Here is a 21,938-nt window from a genome sequence, read left to right on the forward strand (position 1 = left end):
GATCGGGTTTACTTAGATTAAACTAAATTTAATGATATTTTATAAATAATATGCATTTAAAAAAAAATAGATCATATCAAATAAAATGTTTAAATAGCCATAATGTGTAAAATTTTTTAAAAACAACAATTAAAATCTAAAATCAATATGAAAAGCACATTTAAACTTTATTCCAGATCTTATCACTCTAAATCTTCATTACCTTTTAAAAAATTATATACGCATTAGGTATAAGTTATATTTTGAAATACAAATTTCAAAAACGTAAATGTTTCAATTATTTAAAGTCTTCAAAACAAGTGATCATGAAATAAAAATTTAAACAAAATGAGAAATAGACAAAAATAATATCTTGACTTGAATATTAAACTTTGTGAATCTTGTAATTTATGAGTTGTAGAGACGGCAAACGAAAAAGACGAGACACGATATTTTATTAATCTTTGATAATTCTTATTTTTACTTTAAAAAGAAGAAAAATTAATTGTTTCATTAACAAATTTTTGACTTATATACGAACCGGAGTTTGCTGGTTCATTGGGTCGCCGGTTCCCGGGTTTTTGACGGTTCAGTAGGGGTTTTTAACTGGTTCGATCTTAGTTGGGTTTTAGCATTAACCCAACTCGGATTATTTTCGGTTCATGGTTCAACCTGGTCCGACCGTCGGTTCGGTCCCGGTTTAAAAACACTGCTATTTTGTATAGTGGTTCGTTCGGGATCAGAGATGCAACAGATTTTATTCCAATAAACCTCGGATTGGATCCATAGTGACTAAATTTCAACCTTCCTGTATTACCGTAAATCTGGTTTTGACGCATTCGAACCTTGTTCTGAATTCGCTATCTTTTTATCTTAGAAGGTTTCCTATTTCTATCAATACCATTTATGCTGTATTTTTATGCTTGTAGCTTACAAACTTTTCTTGTAACCGGAGATTTTAAGTTTTAACTTTTAATGACATTGGTGTTCCAAAAAATCACTAAGTTTCATACTACGTACGCATAGGAAAACAGGTGTGCAGACTGGGATGATTTATATAGGCTCGATCGTCACGATTGGTTCTGTCGCATATAACGCACTAACTAAGTGAGATACTAGTGCACGGAATAAATATGTACTTCACATTTTAAGCCCATTTCTTGGTCGACGTATGTCACATGATTTATAAAAGTAAATAACGCACATAGATATCTTCATACGCGTATAAGTTATAAAGCTACCCACATGGAAATGCCAATTATAGCGTCGAATTTCAACAAACCGAAACGTGACACATTACACAAGACACCTACTCCAACTTAATCTTTAAGTTCTCATGTAGGGATGTACATACTCATAATACTCATTCATCAATAAACCCTAATCAATACTATATGATAATTATACTATCACGCATAATATAATTAGAAATTTACTTGAACCAAAAAATCTAAACCGAAACCGAAATAATTTTCGAAATATGCATGCAAGTCCAATGTATATTGCTTATCAACAGGATTCTACACAGATCCAAAACAAGTTTTTCTTTCGATTTTGCTTCTTTCTTTGCCGAAGAAGAAAAAATCAAGGTTATAAAGAAGAGGAACCATCATGACCGAACACAAGAACACAAGCACCGGTCCAAATATCCAAAGCATCAAAGGCAACGCCGCATAGAACAACCGATTCCCCACCGTATTCAAAACAAACCCTCTCTCTAGCAACTCCGCCACGTACTCCTCCGGCGTTATCATCATCATCTCCTCCAACTCCTCGGGAGGAAATGGAGTGTTGATGAGGATATTGACTTGGTTGATGAACCGGATCGAGAGAGAGTGAGAGAAGAAAGAGAAGAGGAAGAAGATGAGGATTGTCACATACTTAAGAGCCACCATGAACTCCCCGTGAGCTCCGTAAATGGCGTCGCTTAGAGGCTTCTTTACCGCATAAGTGCTGCTTATAACCGCAGCTAAACCCGCGCAGAGGAGGATTGATGTTGTAGCCATTAAAGTCGATCCCATTATGCAGTTTCTTAGCGTTTGAACGGCCAATATGTTTTTCTTTTCGTTGTCCTAATGAATCCAAATACATATTTATGAGTTTTTATATATGTGTATATGTATTAAAGAGGTCGAAGATTACCTTGATGATGGAAGCGACCCAAAAACGGCGAGCTCTAGCGTTAGTACCGATGACGGTGGTGAGAGGCCGTGTACGTATCTTGTGCCACAAGTAAACATGGTAAGCTGCATATGCCATTAGCCCTAGCGGCACTAAGATCACATCTAAGTAACATTCTTTCCACTCCATTACTAGTCCAAAAACTTATCAAAGCTTTGTTGAGTGTGTTTTGTAACGCCTCTCTATGTGTGACTTATTGGAAGGTGCTTTGAAGTAGAAAGACCCTATTTATAAGAAAAAAAAATGAAAAATGACCAAAACAAAATTGAAAAGAAAAAAATGGAGCACGTAAGAAAAAATTGGTGCACGTCGCATGTTTGTCCTTTTGTTCGCCATTGTTATAGTTTCCAGAGCGATCTCCTTTTTTTTTTTGTCAAGATCTCTAGTTGGAGGCCATCATAATATTTTATAATTCTTCACGCTTTTGATTTCTACCTTTTATATCTCTTTTTCACTCTTCTTTTTAGTCATAGTTTTTGAATAAGGCCTATATGATTTATTTAATTATAAATTAAAACCATAAAAATGATTTATGATATACTTAATTGAGAATATGTCGAAACCCAGTTACTGGTATACAACTACACATAATGGTTTCTCAAAAATAAAATGAGTGAAATCTGACGAGGACCATATCATATGAGATAGATAGGATAAGAAGACATGAGGCCGACCTTTAACCATTTCAAACTTTTTTCATGACTTACTTCTTTGGTCTTTGTGTGTTAATTTTACCTACTCCATTTATATCTTCCAACACGTTGGACCAACTTTTACTATCAGAATTCTCATAATCTCTTTATGGAGAGTGGAGGGATATGAATACTGATAACACCTACAAAGACCAAATTTAGAACCACACTGGCTCTTGGTGACATACGATATATACACATCCATAATCCGGCATTCTATATCATGCATGTATAGTTTAGTCCGACCTAGAATACTGGTCGTATGCTGAATATATTTCAGATACGATGTTTGGATTATTGGAGCACATATATATATATATATATATATGTAGGATATCAAGACATTATAACCCAATTTTTTAAGAATTTAACTATTTTGGGTCGGATGTTTGACTATTTAAAAAAAATAAGACATGCATATATACCAGTAACCAAAACTTACACAATCTTTAAAAATGTCAAAAATATAATTAAGCTTTGGTCCAACGTTCTTGGACGGGAAGTGCGGCTTGGTTCGTATTTTAAGTCCTGTGATTCAGACTTTAAATTTTATAGTGATTCTTCTTTGGATTCTTAGAGCATGTGCGATGGTGAGACCAACACATGAATCCTTAGCAATTTTTTAATAATTTTTTTTTGATTTGAATAGTTAAGGATTCGAATCAAAACTGATCGTCCAATGGTGTTCCCGAAAATAGAATCTTTAGAAAAATTATTAATTTTTTTTTAATTGAACCTTGTACTTGCTTGATTAATAGAGAAACAGAGTATATTACAAGTCGATCAATACAAGGTTGGTGACAATACCATTACAGAGAGGAGAATACTGATGAAAAGGAAACAAAGCAAAAGGAAACAATGCGGAAACATTCTCATATTAAGCAAAACAAAAACTTGAGCGTTTCAATTTCAAACAACAAGGCAATATAAACAAAATCCAATACCAACTGTACAAGATTAAGCCGGAGATCTAACCGGAAATTTCCTAAATCTTGAAAACACACAAACAAAAAAAACAAAAATTAACAGAAAACAAAGAGAGGTTCCGGGATTTACAATTAACAAACCTAGGACAAGTACAATCAATTTCTACCGATTCCATTACAAATTTATGGAGAATAACCATGGACCAATCAAATTGATACTTTATGAATCTACACTCCAGAGTTTTCGAACAACAGTCGGATCAGATGGTTAATTAATCAAATATTAAGCTAATCGTTAATCGGAAAGTACTGCAAATACCTTCAAAGATGACGAACGAAACGATTGTCTCTTCTGTGTTTGAGGGCGGATGGATGATGAACACTTGCGCCTACCGAAAGAACGGAGAAAGCAGTAAAGCAAGAGACGTGGTGGGAGATGAAGAGGAAGATTATAAAGGAGCCATGGTGGGAGATGATGGAGCGAGGAGAGATCGAGAGAGAAGGATTGAGTCCTTCCAATCCTTCTTGAAGGATTGATCCCTAGCTAATTAGACCAAAATAATAATATTATATTGAAATAATGCTAAGGATTAACGGTAAGGACTCATCTAAAATCACCGTTGCAGCTGCCCTTATTAGTTGGTACTAAAGGAAAATGAAAAGGCAGAATCAATCATCGACCAATTTATTAAATTTTTAATAATTTAGAAATTGTTAAATATCGAGCATTATACTAATATCATACATAGAATTTTATATCGTCCCTTAAATTACATACACTTGAGACAAACACAAGCTAGTAACTTAATTTACTAGTATAAAGTTTTTTTGTGAGGCTTAGACAGAGCCGTGCCTGACATTTGTAAGATTAGAAGCAAGTAAAAAAACTTTTGGCCCTATAAACATTTTCTCTTACAAAAGAGTCCAAATTTTTATGATATACAGAAGCTGGAGTTCGAACCCTGCACCTTGCATATTCTACCCTTACATGTTTTACACCTAAGCTAATTGATTCTTAATGAATTTGGCCCCTAAATTTTTTTTAACTAGACCGGCCCTCAAGCTAGTGCTTGATCAGCCTCCATTGAGGCACGGCCCTGGGCTTAGAGATCGACTAATAGACAGTAATGGTAATGAGTACTGTGACATCCAAATTTCAATGTCAGTGTTATTTAGCTTAGTCATCCGCCATAGATCCGAGATTATGTGTACGCGTTGAAGTTCGTATCCTGTTTCCCACATATGGAAGAAACATATATGCTCTCATGTCTGGAACCCATATTTTAAAGTAATGCTGTCGAGTGAGTAACAATGTAATTAATTGGGCAACTAATTTTTAAAAAGTGATTAGTATCTTTTACGTATCATAAGATATATGATAACATATTTGAACCAACAAAATAAAAATAAAGGATAATATAACAAAAGACAATCTGATATCGTTCTACTATCTTTTATTTAGAAACTTTGGTCAATAGTTAGAAGCTTCGTTCACCTGCGAAGACAAACAACGTCACTCTAAGAAAGATGAAAGAGTGGGAAACTTGGTGATATGTCGTACTGAAGATAAAGAAGGTTTGCTGATAAAAGGTAATTCGGTTATGGTGTTAAGGTCGACTACTTGTTGCTGGATCCATACTTCTTGTGCTATCACAATGACATATTTGATCATTTCTTTTGGAAGCTTGATTGAGTACCATTTGATTTGAGCTATACACTTCAACAATTTTTACTAGAAAAATGTGTCTTGATCTCAAAACACTCTTAGCCCAATATAAACTACAAGATGATTTTGGGCTTGAGAGTTGTGAAATTAGGCGCACATGGGTTTTCAATATTAATGAGATATTATGATTTGCTTGATTTAACACCTTCAAGGCCTTATTGTTTAAAGTGGTTATTGATATCGGCACATCTGATCCACTATTGACCAGCACTGAATTGATAATTGATAATTGATACTCCCTCTGTTCGTTTATACATGACATGACGTTTTAAACCTTTTCTTTTGTATCAAAATACTTGACCTTTCTGAAAAAGTGAAAATTATGCGTAATATAATGATAAAAGACTTTATCTACCCCTTATACATTCCACATATTTTCCGGTCAACAAGTTCAAGTTTCAGTGGAATTAACTCGTATTCTACAACTTTTACAAGAAGTTAACATTTTCGGTCAATAGAGTCAACACACAAAATAATTACAGTATAAAACTTCTCCACTATATAATCCATATGCTATTGGGATCAGTAAAGTTTGACTGAATAATGATAATAATAATGACCAGAAATCAATTAGAAACATTAAAAAAGTAACAAAAAAGGATAAAAGAGGAAAAACAATAGTTGTTTTAATTTGTGTGAGAAGGTTATAGCGTATGTATAAACGAACGGAGGGAGTAATTGATAAATATGAGTTTTTGGATTTTTAGATTCTTTTCTCTAGATAAGGAGGAGGTGATCAAGACCCATGGGCGTGACTATTTCCCATAAACCGGACGCAGCACTTGGTAATACTATCAAATGGCGTAAACCCGCCCTGGCCACATAAATAAATAATCTAGATGGTAGGTTTAAACTCGGAGTGGTTAGCACATTTTCCAAGTCCGTCGTATCATCCGACCGCATTCACTTGGTTGGACTTTTAGTGTTTGACTTCTTTCTTTTTGAAGACTTCTAGTTATCTTTAAATTTATTCAAAAGTGAATAATCTTGATGTGGCAAAAAATACCTTCTAGATTTTCTATAAAAAATCTTAGTTTTTAGCCATTCAATATATTGTCCTATCTCGTTCACTGCTTTCTGCTATTTTTAGGAGATCTATCGACTGAATTATCATATGGTTTGCGTAAGTGGTTTAGTTCGTTGTGTTTTAAACTTTTAGTTGATGATTTCAGGTTCTGTGTCATGCTTATAATGTGGTCGTAATTTACCCCGTTATGGGTTTTAGTTGCATGTTTTTGGGTTTTTACTCTTGGAGATTTCATGCTATCCACCAGTTTTTGTATCAAACTTTGTATTTCACCTTGTAATGAATATTATCAGATGGAAAAAATATATTGTCCTATCTAGTAGACAATAACAGAATTGGTAGAATCCAAAAAAACATAGTAAACTAAAAATGATTTTTAAAAGTTTTAGCCACTCACATATATTCATTTTGTAAATAGCAAATCAAATCTTGAAGACATTGACAATCAGATCAAGCAAAAGCAAATGCAGGATCAGATTAAAACAGATAGGAAATTGGAATCTGTATCATATAATAAATAGATTTTATATACTATTTTTCTATTAATCATCTAACACAAAATTACAATCATGAAAATCATTATTGCTTCATGGCACGTATAGAAAGATCAGGGAATAAAGCCAGCTTGTTTAAATTACATTTTCTCAATCATCATAGGGGCTCAATCATACATGTTTGTTTCTTCGTGCATGTTGGTTAGTACCACCTTTACAACTTAAACTCAAATTTTCCATTAAATATATATAAAGAACTAACTAATGAAGAATGTACGGAGGCAAAGGTATAAACCTACTAACCTCAAACAAAACATTGTGAATGTTTTCCTATAAAGACAAAAAAGTAATCAACCATTAGAATTTAGAGCAAACTAAACTGTTTGTATAGATAATCAAGAGTAAATCTACTAATACGTGCTAAATAAATTAACGTGAATTGTGTTATAAAGGCCATGTTGTACGGGCTACTACGTAAATGAGAATCATTAGAGAGATTGATTGTTTAATAATATAAAAGTAAATGGTGGGTTGGTGGCCTCTGATTGGTCTCGTGGATAGCAGTTACGACGGGGATCAAATTGGTAGACAAAACCGGTGGACACGGCTTTCTCTAGTAGTTGACCCACCGGTTGATTATTATCTGATACATTCATGATTTTTTATGATTGTCTCATTACTCATATGCAACATATAACAAATATATATAACAAGTTTTAGGCTTGAATTGTCAGAAACTATAGTGAGTTGAATTATTCATCGACTATTTATGCTTACTATATGTTTCAACTTGTTTCCGCACTTACCATATCTCTTCTAGTTAGTTTGTAAGCTATGGGTGCTCGTGGTTTTGAGAACTTCGAAATTTTGCATTATTGGCAAAAGTGGAGACTTTTTGTTTGTAAGTTCTTTTTTTTCTGGTTTAAATGCTAGAATCATAGTTGGCATCATTTAAACGAATGTGAGACCGGATGGCAAAAATCATATTAAAAAGTCCGATCTAACATCATATTACCTATAAATCATATATATTACGTGTATTATAACGTTAGACGAATTATAAGTTTTAGTGTTATTTTCCAATTATTTAAATTCATTATTAAAAAGTCCGATCTAAAATTCTGATAAAATAATATTATTTTAACTTTATAAAATGTTTTATTATGCTTTTTGCGTAATCGATGCTGATAGATTCATTGCTTACCCGCTAGTTCATCACCAGCACATGCAAACCATCGCCAGTCTGAAAATTTGAAGGCTATAATATTGAATAATGCATTAAAGATAAGTATCTTATTTTATTAAATCGGCGTCAACTTTTTAATTTTTATTATGTATTTCACGTACTATTAAACCGACCTTTTGTTGTTGGTATGATAATAAATTAAATAATTGGAAATATCACTCTAAACATATGATTTAGTCGTTGAAACCTATCATTATTTGCATTCGTATATTTTTATAAATTTTACTTGAGTCAGTAGATAAATAAAATAAGAAAAGTAAAAAATGAAGTTTAAATGAGGAAGTGGATTGAAACCCGAAACCGCATGGACAGTGACGTGGAAATAGAAGTCTTTTACGGACACGGTCCTCCATGTTCGAATTGGACTTCTGAGGATGCATCTGTAAGAACAATAAATTCTGTAAACTCCTTTTCTGTTTGTCATTAGTGATAAAGCCTGTAATTAGTAAAAAAAGTAAAGTACATCTGAGTATTTATATATTTATGCAAAAGGAAAATAATGAGGAAGAGGAAGAGATGCAATTGTTAGATTCACATGAACTGATATGAAGGATTGAACCGTTGTTAAACTGTGAAGTCATCTACTTTGGAAACTGAAGCCCTCCCCATGTTTCATGTTCTTTTTTTTTTCTCACCACACAACATTGCCACTACCAGTCCATCACAATAATACGTAGTTAATACTTAATACCAACAGTATAGTATAAAGCTCTTGGATATCATGGTTTACATTTATTTTTCAAACCTGAGTTTGAAATCATTTAGGCCTTTTGCATATTAATGGAACAATACATTTTAATATTTTACCGGGGCATTGTTTGATAAAAATAAATTTATTTCTTTAGTTTGTTTAAAAGGAATATTATATCATGGGTTTGATATCTATTTTATACTAACTTAATAAATTACAAAACTTTGACATAAATCTAATTTTTGAAAATTTACATTTCATGGTGTTATCAATTGAAAAAGTGTTTACTAATTGTGGATTTGAGAAGCAATTCTAAAAGCATAAACAAACATGGTTTTAGTTGCAATTTAAGTTAAGAGAAAGTCAAACTACAAGAGTGATAACCCAACTCGAGGTTTTCCAAGTTGGGTGTATTAAGAAACCTAAAAGCATATGATTAGCCAAATAATTTTAACATTTAATTATTTTTTTTAAAAATATGTAAAATAATCTAAACAAGATTCCCAAATGTCATCACCACCTCTATATATCTCCCCTACCCTCCAAAACCCACCATGTCTCCATCATTACACAACACAGATAATCAAACACAAAAAAACAGAACAATGTCTTCTTCTGATTCCGCAACGGAAGCCAAGAAGTCAAACAAAATCAGAGAGATCGTAAAGCTCCAACAGATTCTCAAGAAATGGCGTAAAGCAGCTCATGCATCAAAACAAGCCAGCAACAAGATCGACGATGAAGAAAACAACAATAAACTCAACAGAACAGGAAGTGGAAGTGCAAGTAAGGGCATCAAGTTTCTGAAGAGGACACTATCCTTCACTGATGTAACAGCTGTTCCTAAAGGCTACTTAGCTGTCTCTGTGGGTAAGGAGGAGAAGAGATACAAGATACCGACGGACTACCTTAGCCACCAAGCTTTCCACGCGCTGTTGCGTGAAGCAGAAGAAGAGTTTGGGTTTCAACAAGCTGGTGTGTTGAAGATTCCTTGTGAAGTTGCTGTGTTTGAGAGCATTTTGAAGATTATGGAGGACAACAAGGCTGATGTGTACCTTACTACACAGGAGTGTAGGTTCAATGCAACGACTGAGGAAGTGATAAGTTACCGTCATCCTTCGGATATCCCTAGGACTCCATCTCATCAACCTCACAGTCCAATGTGCAGATAACTTTTTTTTTTGTTTTGTTTTGATTTGCTTGTTGATTGCTTTGAACCATTCTTCTTCCTCTTCCCCATGTTCCAACTTTTTCACTTGGGGATTTGAACTTGTGTACTAAAATGCGAGAGAGATTTTTGAATAATGTAATGTATAAACGGATGATTGAAAAATTTTTAAACATGAAATGTTCTCTTTTCTTTTTTTTCATAAAGTGAATCAAGAAAGTAAAGATTAACACTTCTTGTTCATCAGTAGATGCATTCAAAGCAATTTCACAATACAACCTCCTTCTTTCATCATGTTCATGTATCTTCCATTCTATGCAAATTCTAGATCTATGTTATTTTGATATATCGTAAAAGTTAATCCTTCATCTAAGAGGATAACACCGTACAAATGAACGTGAAGGAGAATGTATCACATAGGTAATGTAAGAGGGAGTAAATCATCACAAACATATACATGGTTTAGTTTCCTTTCTCAAATCTGTATTTGTCCTTTAACTAAGTAGAAATCAAACTTACATCAGCACAAGAATTTGTGGTGCAATGGTAAGCATGCTCTAGTGACTAGAGCATATTTGGGCATCATGTTATTCACATGGCAGTTTTAGGTCACATGGTTAGGTTCAGGAGACCTTGATACATAAAGACAAAATGTTTCTAACTATGCATCATCTGTTCATTTTACCGGAAACTACCCCATGTGTATTGATGTTGCAGTTATGCCAATTCATCAGAGGTTTAACATAAACTAATGGAGTAACTAACATCAATTATATTAGTGTGAAAAGAAGATAAAAGAGTACCTACGCCATTGTACTTTTTAATCATCAAGTGGAGACTTGTTAACATTATAGAGTAACAAACGTAGGGTATCCTATGCTCTTACAACCAAAGCTAATGCTATAATAAGTATCTTGATTAGTGAATAGAATAACAGAGTCACAGCATCACATGCAACATTTTTTCTAAATTAAGCACCGTTCATTATTGAAACCACATGCAATTAAGCGATTTAGCCCTAACAGAGTACGGCAAAATCCAAAGGAATGATCTTGGTATCCTCCCAAAATCAATCAAGATTCACAAAAAAAGGATGAGTATTTAGGGAATGATATGTTCTCTCACATGGTCAAAGTCAATGCTTAAAGCAGTGAGATCTGATAAAACGGAAAGGTCACATGACATATGTACCCTGAGACTTAACACCCGTCATACGCAATCACATAATAAACACATGTGTCATGATCTCCTGCACCTGATCTCGAGGATACTAATTGTAATATTGATTATATGAGCAGGTTCCATATACGACACTAGACAGCAGGATCCAGCAAGAAATTTAACATGAACAAAAACATTATCCTAGAATTTTTTTAAAAAGATTGTGGTGATCGCACGTCCATGACTTATATAGTTTACTGCTTTATGAAGATTGGTATCAAAAGTTATGAACTAAAAGACAATAAGAGAAACAAAAGAAAGTCTTGGTTGTTCACTCAAGGCACTAATCATTACAGACAGTAAAGATACTTATTTGAGCAAAAGCCAGCTAAACAGATCACATGAACAAGTACATCGTTACGCAAAAAAGAACATGTACATCAGTACAACAGAGTCGAGAACTAACGAACTGGTTACAGAGCAGTTATTACTATTTACGTGGCCATTTGCGTTTTTCTTTACAACCCGGCCACAATGGGCCTAGATTGGGTCTTTTATGGACTATTATGGGCCACAAATCATTAGTCAACTGAACCCACAAATGACAAAACGATCTAAGATAATACGCACAAGAAGCTGAAAGATGGAAAATTTCTACTAAACCGAGTTTGAGCACAGAGGAATTAAAACCATAAGCAAACATAGTTTAGAATAAGACACTGGTAAATGTAACGAAACATTTAAAATGTTTTTGAACAGAGTAAGAGGATGATTGTTTGTTTGCATCACATGGCCATTGGTTCAGGACCAGCAGCGTTCAGGATGTCTAACAAGGAGTTCTGGGGCTCCAACTCCTCGTGCCAAAGCTGCAACTTATCCCCAGGGTAGAAGTTTCTGGTCACTCCCTCTGAGTTTATCTGTTCAAAAAAACATCAAAACAAGTTTTATTAACTAAGTTATATAAGTTAAGCTTGAGAGAGTTATGGTCAGCGAGAGATCTTACTATGACAGTCCGTACAACACCTCCACTAGCTCCATCACGGGCTATGGCTAGTGAAACCGCCTTCACAACAAGTTGCTGCAAAATACAATAACAAGGATCAGTTACAGCACAAATGGGGGTTCGTGAGATTTTTGTTTATGCATATATAATCTTTACCTCGGCTTCTTCTTTGGTCATGTTTTCTTTCCACGCCTGATCAAAGAACCCGTAAAGGTAACTAGAGCCAGAGCCTAACACAAACACACACGATTCCACTAGTTATTAGCAGGAAAGCTAAGTCACGTATAAGCAAATAGCAAAGAGAACTTAAACAAATAGATCTGTGCCAAAACCCAAAGGCCATAAGACGCAGAAGGATTAAGATTTTACCTCCAATAGCAAACGGTTGCTCAACTACAGTTCCACCGAGAGGAATCCCGTAGATCTTGCCGCCTTCATACTTATCCCAGCCACCAACTATGAGGCCAGTTTGCAGCATGTTCTGCCAAACAAATACATACAATGCTTCAGTCAACAAATCCAAATAATCAAAACAGGGAATAACCATACAATAACGCACTGGATGTGCATTTCTGTTAAAAAAACAAAGATAGATATGACTTAGTACAGAGAACTAAGATCGTAGGATATACACATATACATACATCTTGACCACTGGATAATGTAGCATTTAGAACATAAACTTTCTACATTTCCATTTAAAAATATTATTTCTCCAGACTAAAGAACAATCATTCATTCTTCATATATACTAGCAACCTAGCTAGGACATGTAACATCAATATCAAACTTTCTATGGCCCCCAAAGTCATAAAGCAATGAAACGTAAGCAAGTTGCCATGTTTACAAGGGCAGACTTATGTACAGCATGCTTTCTCTACAAGAAACGACCCTCAGTAGAAACAACACACACATTTCCCCACTAAAGAAGCTGCAAGCTTTAGAAAAGCTAGTATACCTTGTTATTATATGCGAGCATCCTGATAAGGTTGGCTGAGACCTTTACAGTGGCAGGCTGTCCGAGCTGGATTCTGAAAGCCATAAGCAAACGATTGATCTTATCTCCAAGTACATATGACAACATTAAAAATCAAGTAATTTAATTACTTCGAATAAAGGGAAGAAGGAAACACTCACGTATGCTGGTGAAGGAAGTAGCGGACATAGTCCGATACAACCTGAGAATCAGCAGCCTGCAAAAGAAACAAGAAACCTAGTAAGCAAAAAACTTTCGATAAGACATAGATAAACAAATCAGAAATAGACTCTCCACAGTGCCCCCACTGCGAAGGGAACCGCTTCAAGGATGCACTGACCATTTGGCTTGCATCACGCTGATACAATCTCTACTCAAATTTTATCCTTTTTTTGGGTTTATTATCTTAGCTACATGACAGATATTAGCTTTCCTATGATGCAGTTTTTGTTAAAAAGGTTTTTTTTTTTTTATTTAAATATAATTTAACATTCATTAAAAAAAAATAAACATCTGAGCAAGCAAAAGAGTCTTTTCACAAAAAAAAACGAGACATTACCGAACCAGAACGGCAGACGTAGACATTGTCGGTGAGTTGTGTGATCTTGTCTGAAGCCCGATTAGCCACGTACATCCCTGCGCGAGTAATAATAACAGATCCCAATTTAATCAGCTTTTCTAAAAATACTTTCCCCAAATAGAACAATCGAACGAAAGCTCAGCTTAAAGACAAACTCAATTAACAGAATAAACCCTAGAAGAAGAGTAGAGAAGAGGAGTCTCACCGGTGCTGGTACGTGAGTCAGCTCCGAGAACGACGCCTCCGTTGTAAGTGACGCCGATGATGGTCGTTCCCATTGAGTGCGGCGCATCGAGATTGAGATCCATCGTTATAGAATTCGAAACTTCTGTGAGACGAAAAGAATCGCTAAGTTAGAGTTCGCGACTCAAAATCTCAGATTACGGTGAACTGACTTAATCCCCAAGTCGGGTTCTCTTCTTTTTTTTTTTTTTTTTTTTCGGGTGCAGTTTTCTGGGCCGTGATAGAAACGTTATTTACTCAAAAGTTCAAGCTCTAACTGTCCTCGTGGACCTTTCAATTACAAGCCCAACACTTAAATAAAGTTAAATAAAATACTTATTTTATATATTTTATAAGAAGTAACAAAATAAATATTCTATCATTTTATTGTAAAAGAAATAAAGGGGTGTATTGAACAAATGGTTGTAGAATGTTTTGGTGGATTTTACCATTTTGGGGATTTAAAGTGAATTCAGGAGATAACTTAGTACATTTATTTGGATATTTAAAAATAAGATTTCTTATTTAAAATTTAGAGTGTTTTGGGTAATTTAGTAACACAACTATATTCTTCTAATGTGAAATTCAGGCATAGTTGTTGAGTTATGAATCAATGGATTTTTGCATAAGTTTTAGATCCATAACTTCTAGATTTAATTCAAAAGATCAAAAAAAAAACAAAAAAAAAAACAAAATTGTCAAGACACATGACCACCATCGGGAAAGTGGAGAGAATATGGTAAGCCCAACCACCGGCTTAACATCTCCATCAATGGTTACAGACTCAGCTTTAATAGCAAAAGCTTCCCTTGGGTTCAGGCAAAGGAATGTCCAATAACTAGCTGAAGGTTAACAAAACAGAATATATGATCTTCAGATGGGATAAGATCTAAGGTTAACAAGAAGGAAAATTTAACTAGTAAGATCTGAAGAAAAGGTAAATTCAAAACGATAGAGAAATGTAATCGAACTTTTGAAGGCGGGCTGATTAGAAATTTGTTATTCTAGGAAATTGAAACTGAATTTCTCCACAATCTCCAATAAAAATATACAAATTACGCTTATATAATATACACATCTTTAGATCTTTACTTCCTCTCAAGATTTATAAACTTAAATGATAAAATTCAAATGCAAATGTGAATCATAGAATACTCTCATCAGACATAAAGACACTGGCCACGAGTATTAAGATTTGAATCATCGAAATTGTCTTCTCACATAGTTTTTGCAGCCATCATCAATAGCAATCCGGTTCTACATTTCACATTTTTTACTTGAATAAATCATTCAAACCCATAGAATATCTCCTAAATTATATTGTTAATTTAAATCTACAATTCGACTGATAGTTAGACCACCTACATAAGGATCGAGGGAGAATATGAAAATGAGAACAAATGATAATAGAGAAAATAATAAAATTTGAATCAGATTTAATCATAATTAAATATGAATATTTTTGCAGTTTTCCTAAATGAACAAATTTTTCCTAAACAATTTTCATCAAATAACATATGTAGAGGTGAGATTTCACTATACCTATTTTAAGTAAAAGGTTGGTGGAAAGTCTTCTGAAATTTCTTTTTAACAAACTTTTGAAAAAATGATTTGTTTTGAATAACCATAGATTTGATTTAGGTTTTGAAAACTGTTGATTTAATAACAGAAGATTTCAAGGGGTTTTTGGTGTGAAGGGTTAACCATCTAGATTATCATTTGTTCATAATATAACAATTGTACAAATACAACACAAGTATTCTTGATTACTGAAATCTTTCTCATGTACTAGATAGTAGCATATTAAATTTATTAAATTACTTTGAAATATATTTTATTGTTCTTGAAAAGGTTGCAAAGCTAGCAATCGTTTACTAACTGAAGACAACAAAGTTCCAAACGCACAACGATGGATCACGTGTCTCTACTCAACCGAATTTTGTTAAAATAGAAACAAAACAATCTGTTTTCACTTGTCTTCAAAGCCAATTAAAAGACGAATGCAATAGCTATATCGTAGTGGCAACAGCTTCAGGTTGATGAGGAAGTATCTGATGAGCCGTGGGGACATTGCTCTTTGCCTTGTTAACCACACGGCTAGCTCTTGGTTCCTTCACGGGTGTCACTTTCTTCATCGAGGACTCCGCTAAAACTTTCCTCACCTCGTTTGCCAGCTCTATAACATAATCCTCCTCATGCCCTGTATCAAACAACAACAAACCTCAACACAACAAAAACAATGTCTATACTGGTTTTGAAGAGTGGTTATCAATGTTTTGGACTAACCGATATCGTGCATTGCCTTCTCTAGCAGGAAGAGGTAATCTCTGTTGTTACCACATGGTCCATTGGCTGTCGCAATTTGTCTTTATACATACACAAAACAACTAGCTAGTTTGAGGATAAGAATCTGTCATATAAACCGAAGAAGTTGATGTCGAGGCTTAAGTGTTTTACCTTGCCATGTCTTCTAATGGCGCAGGTCCAAGGTAATACTTATTGGAGACCTTGTCTGGAGTAGAAGTGAATCTGAAAATTGTAGAAAAAAGTTGCATCCATATCACAACACAATACAGACTTTAGAAGAAAAGAAAACGACACAGCGCCATTCTCAAGGACCAGGGTCATGGAAACGAAAGGGAAAACAACTTACACTATCACTCCAGTTACAGATGGCTTCAGGGGATCATCTTCCTGTGTAAGTTAATAGAAGAAACTTTTTGAGTCGAATTATTAGGATTAGAATAGGCTTATCCAATAGAATCAGGTATGTTGTGACTCACCTTGTAAAAGTCCACACATGTCTTGAGATCATATTCGCACTCTCTACGTTCCAAGTACTGTGCATAAATGGAATGATCAACACAGAGACATATGAACATGAAACATCAAGCCAACTAGTTTTAAGATGCAGATATATACCTCCATAGCCAGACGTTCCTTTTCTGGCCCTCCACGGACACAGAATGCAGCACCCCACTGTCAAGAAAGTATTGGATTCTTAGTTAGAAAAAGAGGAATGTAATGAATAACTAAGCAGATCTCATGAACAGACTCCAAGAGTCCTGAATTATATATATATAGATTAGATACTCAAGTCAAGAGTTTCAACTTACGCATATGGCTTCTTCATCTTTCTCGAGTGTGCAAGTTCTTGCAGGGTGTTCTGGTGTACCTCTGTGATCAATGCAAGCTAACAAGCCACACCAAACACAAAAGAATCAATTTCAATCAATCAATAGTTGAGAAGAAGTGATAAATCAATCAAATTGTTTTTACTTAAAACAAAATAGAAAAAAAGCGTTACCAAGATCAAAGACACGTTTATATCCTTTGATGAAACCAAGCACTTTCTCATCGTAATGAAATCCTGGGTTCCACACAAGAGAGCCATATCCAAAGACCCACATCACCATCTCTTCTGCAGTTAAATGCTGTAAACACACCAAAAGACAAAACTATAAGATTAAGATACAAAATGATTTGGTGGAGGGTAAATGCCGGAGAAAAAGCTACAACAGTACTACATGTAAAGCAAAGACAAGGCAAGAAACAAAAGAATACATGTGAAAATGTACAAATAAGGCAAATCACAAGTAGACCAATGTTCCAATTGTTACTTTTAGCTTTAAAAAGTCAACAGATAAGCTCAGTTTTAGGGTTCTCTTCAGAACAGTTCAGACAAGATTTAAGATCAAATCTTATTTGTTTCAGTTTCTTAAAAAAAAAACTAGGTAGCTTATGGGTTTCCATGGCAAAGGACATGAATCACCATGGCTATGCAGCCTATGCTACCAGATACTAGGGGAAAAGGGCCTAACTTTTTCTATAGAAGCATGGTGCAATAATGATAATCAAACAGTAATAACATTTCCTCCTATTATAAGAACATTAAAGCTTCACCAGAATAGAACATTAGAGCTACCTAAACCGAAACGGGGAAGGAGAAAAGAAATAAAAATCAGAACTTTACCGTCGAACACGATAAACGTAATCCCACCGCGAGACAAGATCTCCACTGGTATTTAGATTAGATTACAACCCGAGAAAAGCTGAGAGAAACTCGTGGGAGGAGAGATTGCAGAGGATAGGTCGAGGGAACGACGTCGTTTATGTTCGTATGGAGCTGGTTATGGTAATGAGACCCACCTCAGCTCCTTTCTCCCTCCTTTCTCTGAATCTCTCTCTCTCTCTCTCTGCTTTCGAGGTGTAATAAAATGAGGAGGAGGCGATGTGGAGAAAGGAGAGCATTTATAGAGCCGCGTGTTCATGGTAGGCATGTTGTTTCAAGTTTCGTCTGGTTATTTTGTCTGTCCCGTGGTCCTTTCGTCACGTGACGGGCCGGTGAAGACGCTTGTCTCTGCCCTTTCTTCAAAATCTATTAAAAAAAACAATATTTTCTTTTCTTTTTTGGTAACTGAAAACAATTTTTTCCTAACGAAAAAGATAGATACATTTTAGAAACTTATTACCAAATGATAAAAGTTTGGAGAATTTATCTATCCTGAAATCCTAGCAGAAAAGATCTCATATAACTTTTTAAAAAATATTTATAAAAGTTTTGATCTTTGAGGCAAACGAAGACACAGTTAACAACGCAAAACCCACACAAGAGTCAGTACGCAGACACTCATACATCACCCGACTTCTTCGTTGAAACATATAAACAACAATACTTTTGAGGCTTAACTTAAGCTAATAAGACTATTTCTCTTTAACTATTCCCATATGCCAAATTGATAATTGCTTGTTCATGAATTACGCCATAACAGATTCCCAGAAGACTAAAATCAGATAGGTCTGTCTTAATTTTCTTAAATCATATTTGAAAAAAAAGGAAAGAAGTATATACATGGGTATTAGTATTACTGTGACTTGAAAAAATGGGTTTAGAGCTGTCTGATAAAGATAGATTGGGCCTGTGGACTGATACATCTAATATTTTTTTGGTCTTCGGCCTTACTACAACAGTTCTCTTTACCCACTACAATTAAACGGTAGATCAAATGTAGGGATTATGATGTAACAAAATCTGAATTTGTGCAGATCTTACTAGATTTGGTTGTTTTTACCTTAAACCAAAGTCCAAACTTTAATCCAAACCGAACTAAAATCCAAATAAGATCTGAAAATTTCTAAAATTAGTTAAATATGTTACAGTAATTTAGATATTTCAAAGTATTTAATTTTGTGTAGTTTTTTTTTTGTTATTTTGAATATTTTTAATTAGTCTAGATAGTTTAGTTAATTTTTAAATAATTTATATATTTTGAGTATTTTTGGTTAGTTTGTAAATAGATTTTTGAGTGCTTTTAAGTATTGTTAGAGCAGGTTTATTGGGAGTGCCTAACAACATGCTCCAAAGAAAAGATGATTAAAAATAAATGAAAAAAGCCAAAAAACTTTAGAACCGCTGTCTTATTTGAGCTTTTTAGAGCAGCTAGGAAGCCCTTACGTGGTGGATTGTGATTCGACCGCAAATCAAATGCTCTCTCTCTCCTTCGTCGCGACAAAGCCGAATGGCTTTTGGTTTGCATTCTCGACTTCTCAGTCTTCTCACTTGAATTTCTTCGTATCTGTCGATTTTCGTCGACTATGTCGTCTCGGCGATCGTCGTCTGTCTCGTCGTCTCTCTCGTCTCGAAGCTCGCCGTCTCGGTCGCCGTCTGTCTCGTCTCGATTCTCGTAGTCTCTCTTGCCGTCTGTATTGTCGTCTCTCTCGTGTTGAATCTCGCCGTCTCTCTCACCGTCTGTCTCGTCTCGATTCTCGTCGTCTCTCTCGCCGTCTGTCTCGTGTCGATTCTCGTCGTCTCTCTCGAATCTGGTCTGAAATCTCGTCTCGGTCTCCTTATCGGTAAGAAATCATCCTTTTGATTTGATCTTTATGTTACTTTTGTCTCCAATTTGGTTTATCTCACACACTCTGTTCGTGATCCGCTGTTATGATGAAGCTTGAAGAGAAAGCAAGGATGGAGGGAAGGATATAACTCAGACAAGATGGAAGAAGAAGCAAGATAAGTTCGAACAAGTGTTCATGATGAATTTTAGGAAGAACTGTCTCTATTAGTCTGGAAGCAGAGTCGATTGTGTTTCCCATTATCACACCAAGCTGTTCTTGTCTTTATTTTCATATCATTTTGTGTTCGGTTATCTGTGTAAATATTTGATTGATCAAGGTTTTTTTACTTTGCTTATATAATTCTATTTTTGTTGGTTGTGTGAGGAGTGGTGATCATCAAGAAGCGGGAGCCGACAGTTGGGGAGTTTCCTTTCATTCATTACGGATTCAACATGGCCAGAAGATCCATCTTTCACTTCAATCAGCAAGAGGTTAGCAGACTTGTCTTTAATGCTTTGTTAGAGCTTCATTAGGTTTGGAAATTAAATGGTATTGGTTAGAGCTTGATTAGGTTTGAAAATTAAATTGTATCTGTTAGTAGTGTGGATGTGATTTGCCTTTGTTATCGTATTTTTTTTAGTTGTATTTTCTTTAAGTTGTAGGTATGAACATTGATTGCCATTAACACACAAAGTAAGTAACTTCAACAACTAAAATTTTTAAGTTTCCTTTAAAATCTAAACAATACTCCTAAACAACAACAAGTAAAACAAGTAAAACAATCAAATACTTCTCCTTTTCGACTTCCTTACAACGTTCCTATTTCCTTTGAATCCATAAACAATTTTATGGATTCATATACTCAACCTTCTAGCTTTATGGATCTCTTAAACCATCAACAACCAAACACTCAACCTAGTGTAGATATCTCTGCGTCGAATGTCTCTTTGTTCGGTCCTTGGTCTGAAGAAGAAAACGTTGAAGCCCACACTGTGGAGTACCGTAAAAAGAGAAGGAAGTGGACACCAACAGAGGATCAGGTGCTCATCAGTGCTTGGTTGAACACCTCCAAAGACCCTGTAGTTGGGAATGAGCAAAAAACCATTGCGTTTTGGAAATGCATTGCAGCTTATTTTGCTGCAAGTCCCAAGCTATCTGGTTTGCAAACGGGAGAGCCTACTCATTGCAAACAAAGGTGGGGGAAGATCAATGAGGGCGTCTGCAAGTTCGTTGGCTGCTATGTTACGGCAACAAAAGAGAAATCAAGTGGCCAGAACGAGAATGATGTAATGAAACTGGCTCATGAGATTTACTTCAATGACTACAAGGCGAAGTTTACCCTTGAGCACGCATGGTTGGAGCTGCGACACGATCAGAAATGGTGTGGCGCATCTACAACTAAAGATAAGGTGCAGTCAAAAAGGAGGAAGTTAGATGAGCACTCTGCACAATCATCAACTTTTGTGGCTGGAGAGGATGATCAATCCAAGCGCCCCATTGGAGTTAAAGCGGCAAAGGCGAAAGGAAAAAGGGCTGTGATCAATGCAACGAAGTTGGATGAGGAAGAAAAGGAGTTGCAGAGCATCTGGAGTATTAGATAGAAGGACTTTGCTTTGAAAGATACTCTTAACAAGCAAAAATTGCTTGACTCTCTAATTGCAAAGACTGAGCCATTAACTGAACTCGAACTTGCCTTAAAAAACAAACTTATTAAAGATATGTTGAGTCTTTAGTTGCGTCTGTATGATCTGGATTTAACAAGCAAAAATTGTTTGTGTCGAGTCTTTAGTTGTGTTTTAGTTGTCTCTGTGAGCTGTTTGTGTCGAGTTTGTAAGATAATTGTCTTATCTTAATGTAAAATAGCTGTTTAATGTGTCTATCTCTCTGTTTGTAAGATAAATGATGTTTCTTATCATGCTGGTTAATGTATAATATTGTCCATCTCTCCGTTAGTTTTGTTTCTTATCATGCTATCTCTCCGTTAGTTTTGTTTCTTATCATGCTATCTCTCTGTCAGTTTTGTTTCTT

The 21,938-nt window shown here is 35.0% G+C and overlaps 5 protein-coding genes across 5 annotated transcripts; 2 read left to right on the top strand and 3 right to left on the bottom strand.

Annotated features, from left to right (window-relative positions):
* Positions 1-1,430: 1,430 nt before the first annotated feature.
* LOC106298382 lies at positions 1,431-2,343 on the bottom strand. Its single transcript, XM_013734497.1, has 2 exons — positions 2,122-2,343; positions 1,431-2,051 (listed from the first exon to the last, which is right to left on the bottom strand). Exons 1-2 carry the CDS (start codon positions 2,287-2,289, stop codon positions 1,500-1,502), a joined length of 720 nt encoding a protein of 239 aa, XP_013589951.1. The 5' UTR covers positions 2,290-2,343; the 3' UTR covers positions 1,431-1,499.
* Positions 2,344-9,326: 6,983 nt separating this feature from the next.
* Positions 9,327-10,278, top strand: LOC106298786 (auxin-responsive protein SAUR72-like). The gene has a single exon (XM_013734926.1). The coding sequence runs from the start codon at positions 9,517-9,519 to the stop codon at positions 10,132-10,134; it is 618 nt and encodes a 205-aa protein (XP_013590380.1). The 5' UTR covers positions 9,327-9,516; the 3' UTR covers positions 10,135-10,278.
* A 1,646-nt stretch (positions 10,279-11,924) lies between these two features.
* Positions 11,925-14,303, bottom strand: LOC106342318 (proteasome subunit beta type-6). The gene is made up of 8 exons (XM_013781212.1): positions 14,056-14,303; positions 13,830-13,906; positions 13,432-13,487; positions 13,253-13,325; positions 12,664-12,775; positions 12,451-12,524; positions 12,295-12,369; positions 11,925-12,208 (listed from the first exon to the last, which is right to left on the bottom strand). The coding sequence occupies exons 1-8, from the start codon at positions 14,156-14,158 to the stop codon at positions 12,077-12,079; spliced, it is 702 nt and encodes a 233-aa protein (XP_013636666.1). The 5' UTR covers positions 14,159-14,303; the 3' UTR covers positions 11,925-12,076.
* Positions 14,304-15,889: 1,586 nt separating this feature from the next.
* LOC106342556 (putative glutathione-specific gamma-glutamylcyclotransferase 2) lies at positions 15,890-18,310 on the bottom strand. Its single transcript, XM_013781531.1, has 9 exons — positions 18,046-18,310; positions 17,380-17,506; positions 17,189-17,265; positions 16,995-17,051; positions 16,856-16,912; positions 16,726-16,766; positions 16,530-16,601; positions 16,359-16,438; positions 15,890-16,272 (listed from the first exon to the last, which is right to left on the bottom strand). The coding sequence occupies exons 2-9, from the start codon at positions 17,486-17,488 to the stop codon at positions 16,082-16,084; spliced, it is 684 nt and encodes a 227-aa protein (XP_013636985.1). The 5' UTR covers positions 17,489-17,506; positions 18,046-18,310; the 3' UTR covers positions 15,890-16,081.
* Positions 18,311-20,788: 2,478 nt separating this feature from the next.
* Positions 20,789-21,511, top strand: LOC106329353 (glutathione S-transferase T3-like). The gene has a single exon (XM_013768001.1). It carries the CDS (start codon positions 20,789-20,791, stop codon positions 21,509-21,511), a length of 723 nt encoding a protein of 240 aa, XP_013623455.1.
* Positions 21,512-21,938: the final 427 nt, after the last annotated feature.

This window comes from Brassica oleracea, chromosome C1, assembly GCF_000695525.1.
Source record: "Brassica oleracea var. oleracea cultivar TO1000 chromosome C1, BOL, whole genome shotgun sequence".
Classification (NCBI taxonomy): Eukaryota; Viridiplantae; Streptophyta; class Magnoliopsida; order Brassicales; family Brassicaceae; genus Brassica; species Brassica oleracea.

Excerpts from the sequence above, each read along its gene's own strand:
- LOC106342318 (XM_013781212.1), bottom strand. The coding sequence starts at position 14,158 with ATGGATCTCAATCTCGATGCGCCGCACTCAATGGGAACGACCATCATC. Across the intron at positions 12,776-13,252 it reads TGCTCGCATATAATAACAAG|AACATGCTGCAAACTGGCCT; the intron begins GTATACTAGCTT and ends TTTGTTTGGCAG. Across the intron at positions 12,525-12,663 it reads GCAACCGTTTGCTATTGGAG|GCTCTGGCTCTAGTTACCTT; the intron begins GTAAAATCTTAA and ends TGTTTGTGTTAG.
- LOC106342556 (XM_013781531.1), bottom strand. The coding sequence starts at position 17,488 with ATGGTGATGTGGGTCTTTGGATATGGCTCTCTTGTGTGGAACCCAGGA. Across the intron at positions 17,266-17,379 it reads TAAACGTGTCTTTGATCTTG|CTTGCATTGATCACAGAGGT; the intron begins GTAACGCTTTTT and ends GTGGCTTGTTAG. Across the intron at positions 17,052-17,188 it reads AAGATGAAGAAGCCATATGC|TGGGGTGCTGCATTCTGTGT; the intron begins GTAAGTTGAAAC and ends CTTTCTTGACAG.
- LOC106298382 (XM_013734497.1), bottom strand. The coding sequence starts at position 2,289 with ATGGAGTGGAAAGAATGTTACTTAGATGTGATCTTAGTGCCGCTAGGG. Across the intron at positions 2,052-2,121 it reads GGGTCGCTTCCATCATCAAG|GACAACGAAAAGAAAAACAT; the intron begins GTAATCTTCGAC and ends TGGATTCATTAG.
- LOC106298786 (XM_013734926.1), top strand. The coding sequence starts at position 9,517 with ATGTCTCCATCATTACACAACACAGATAATCAAACACAAAAAAACAGA.
- LOC106329353 (XM_013768001.1), top strand. The coding sequence starts at position 20,789 with ATGGATCTCTTAAACCATCAACAACCAAACACTCAACCTAGTGTAGAT.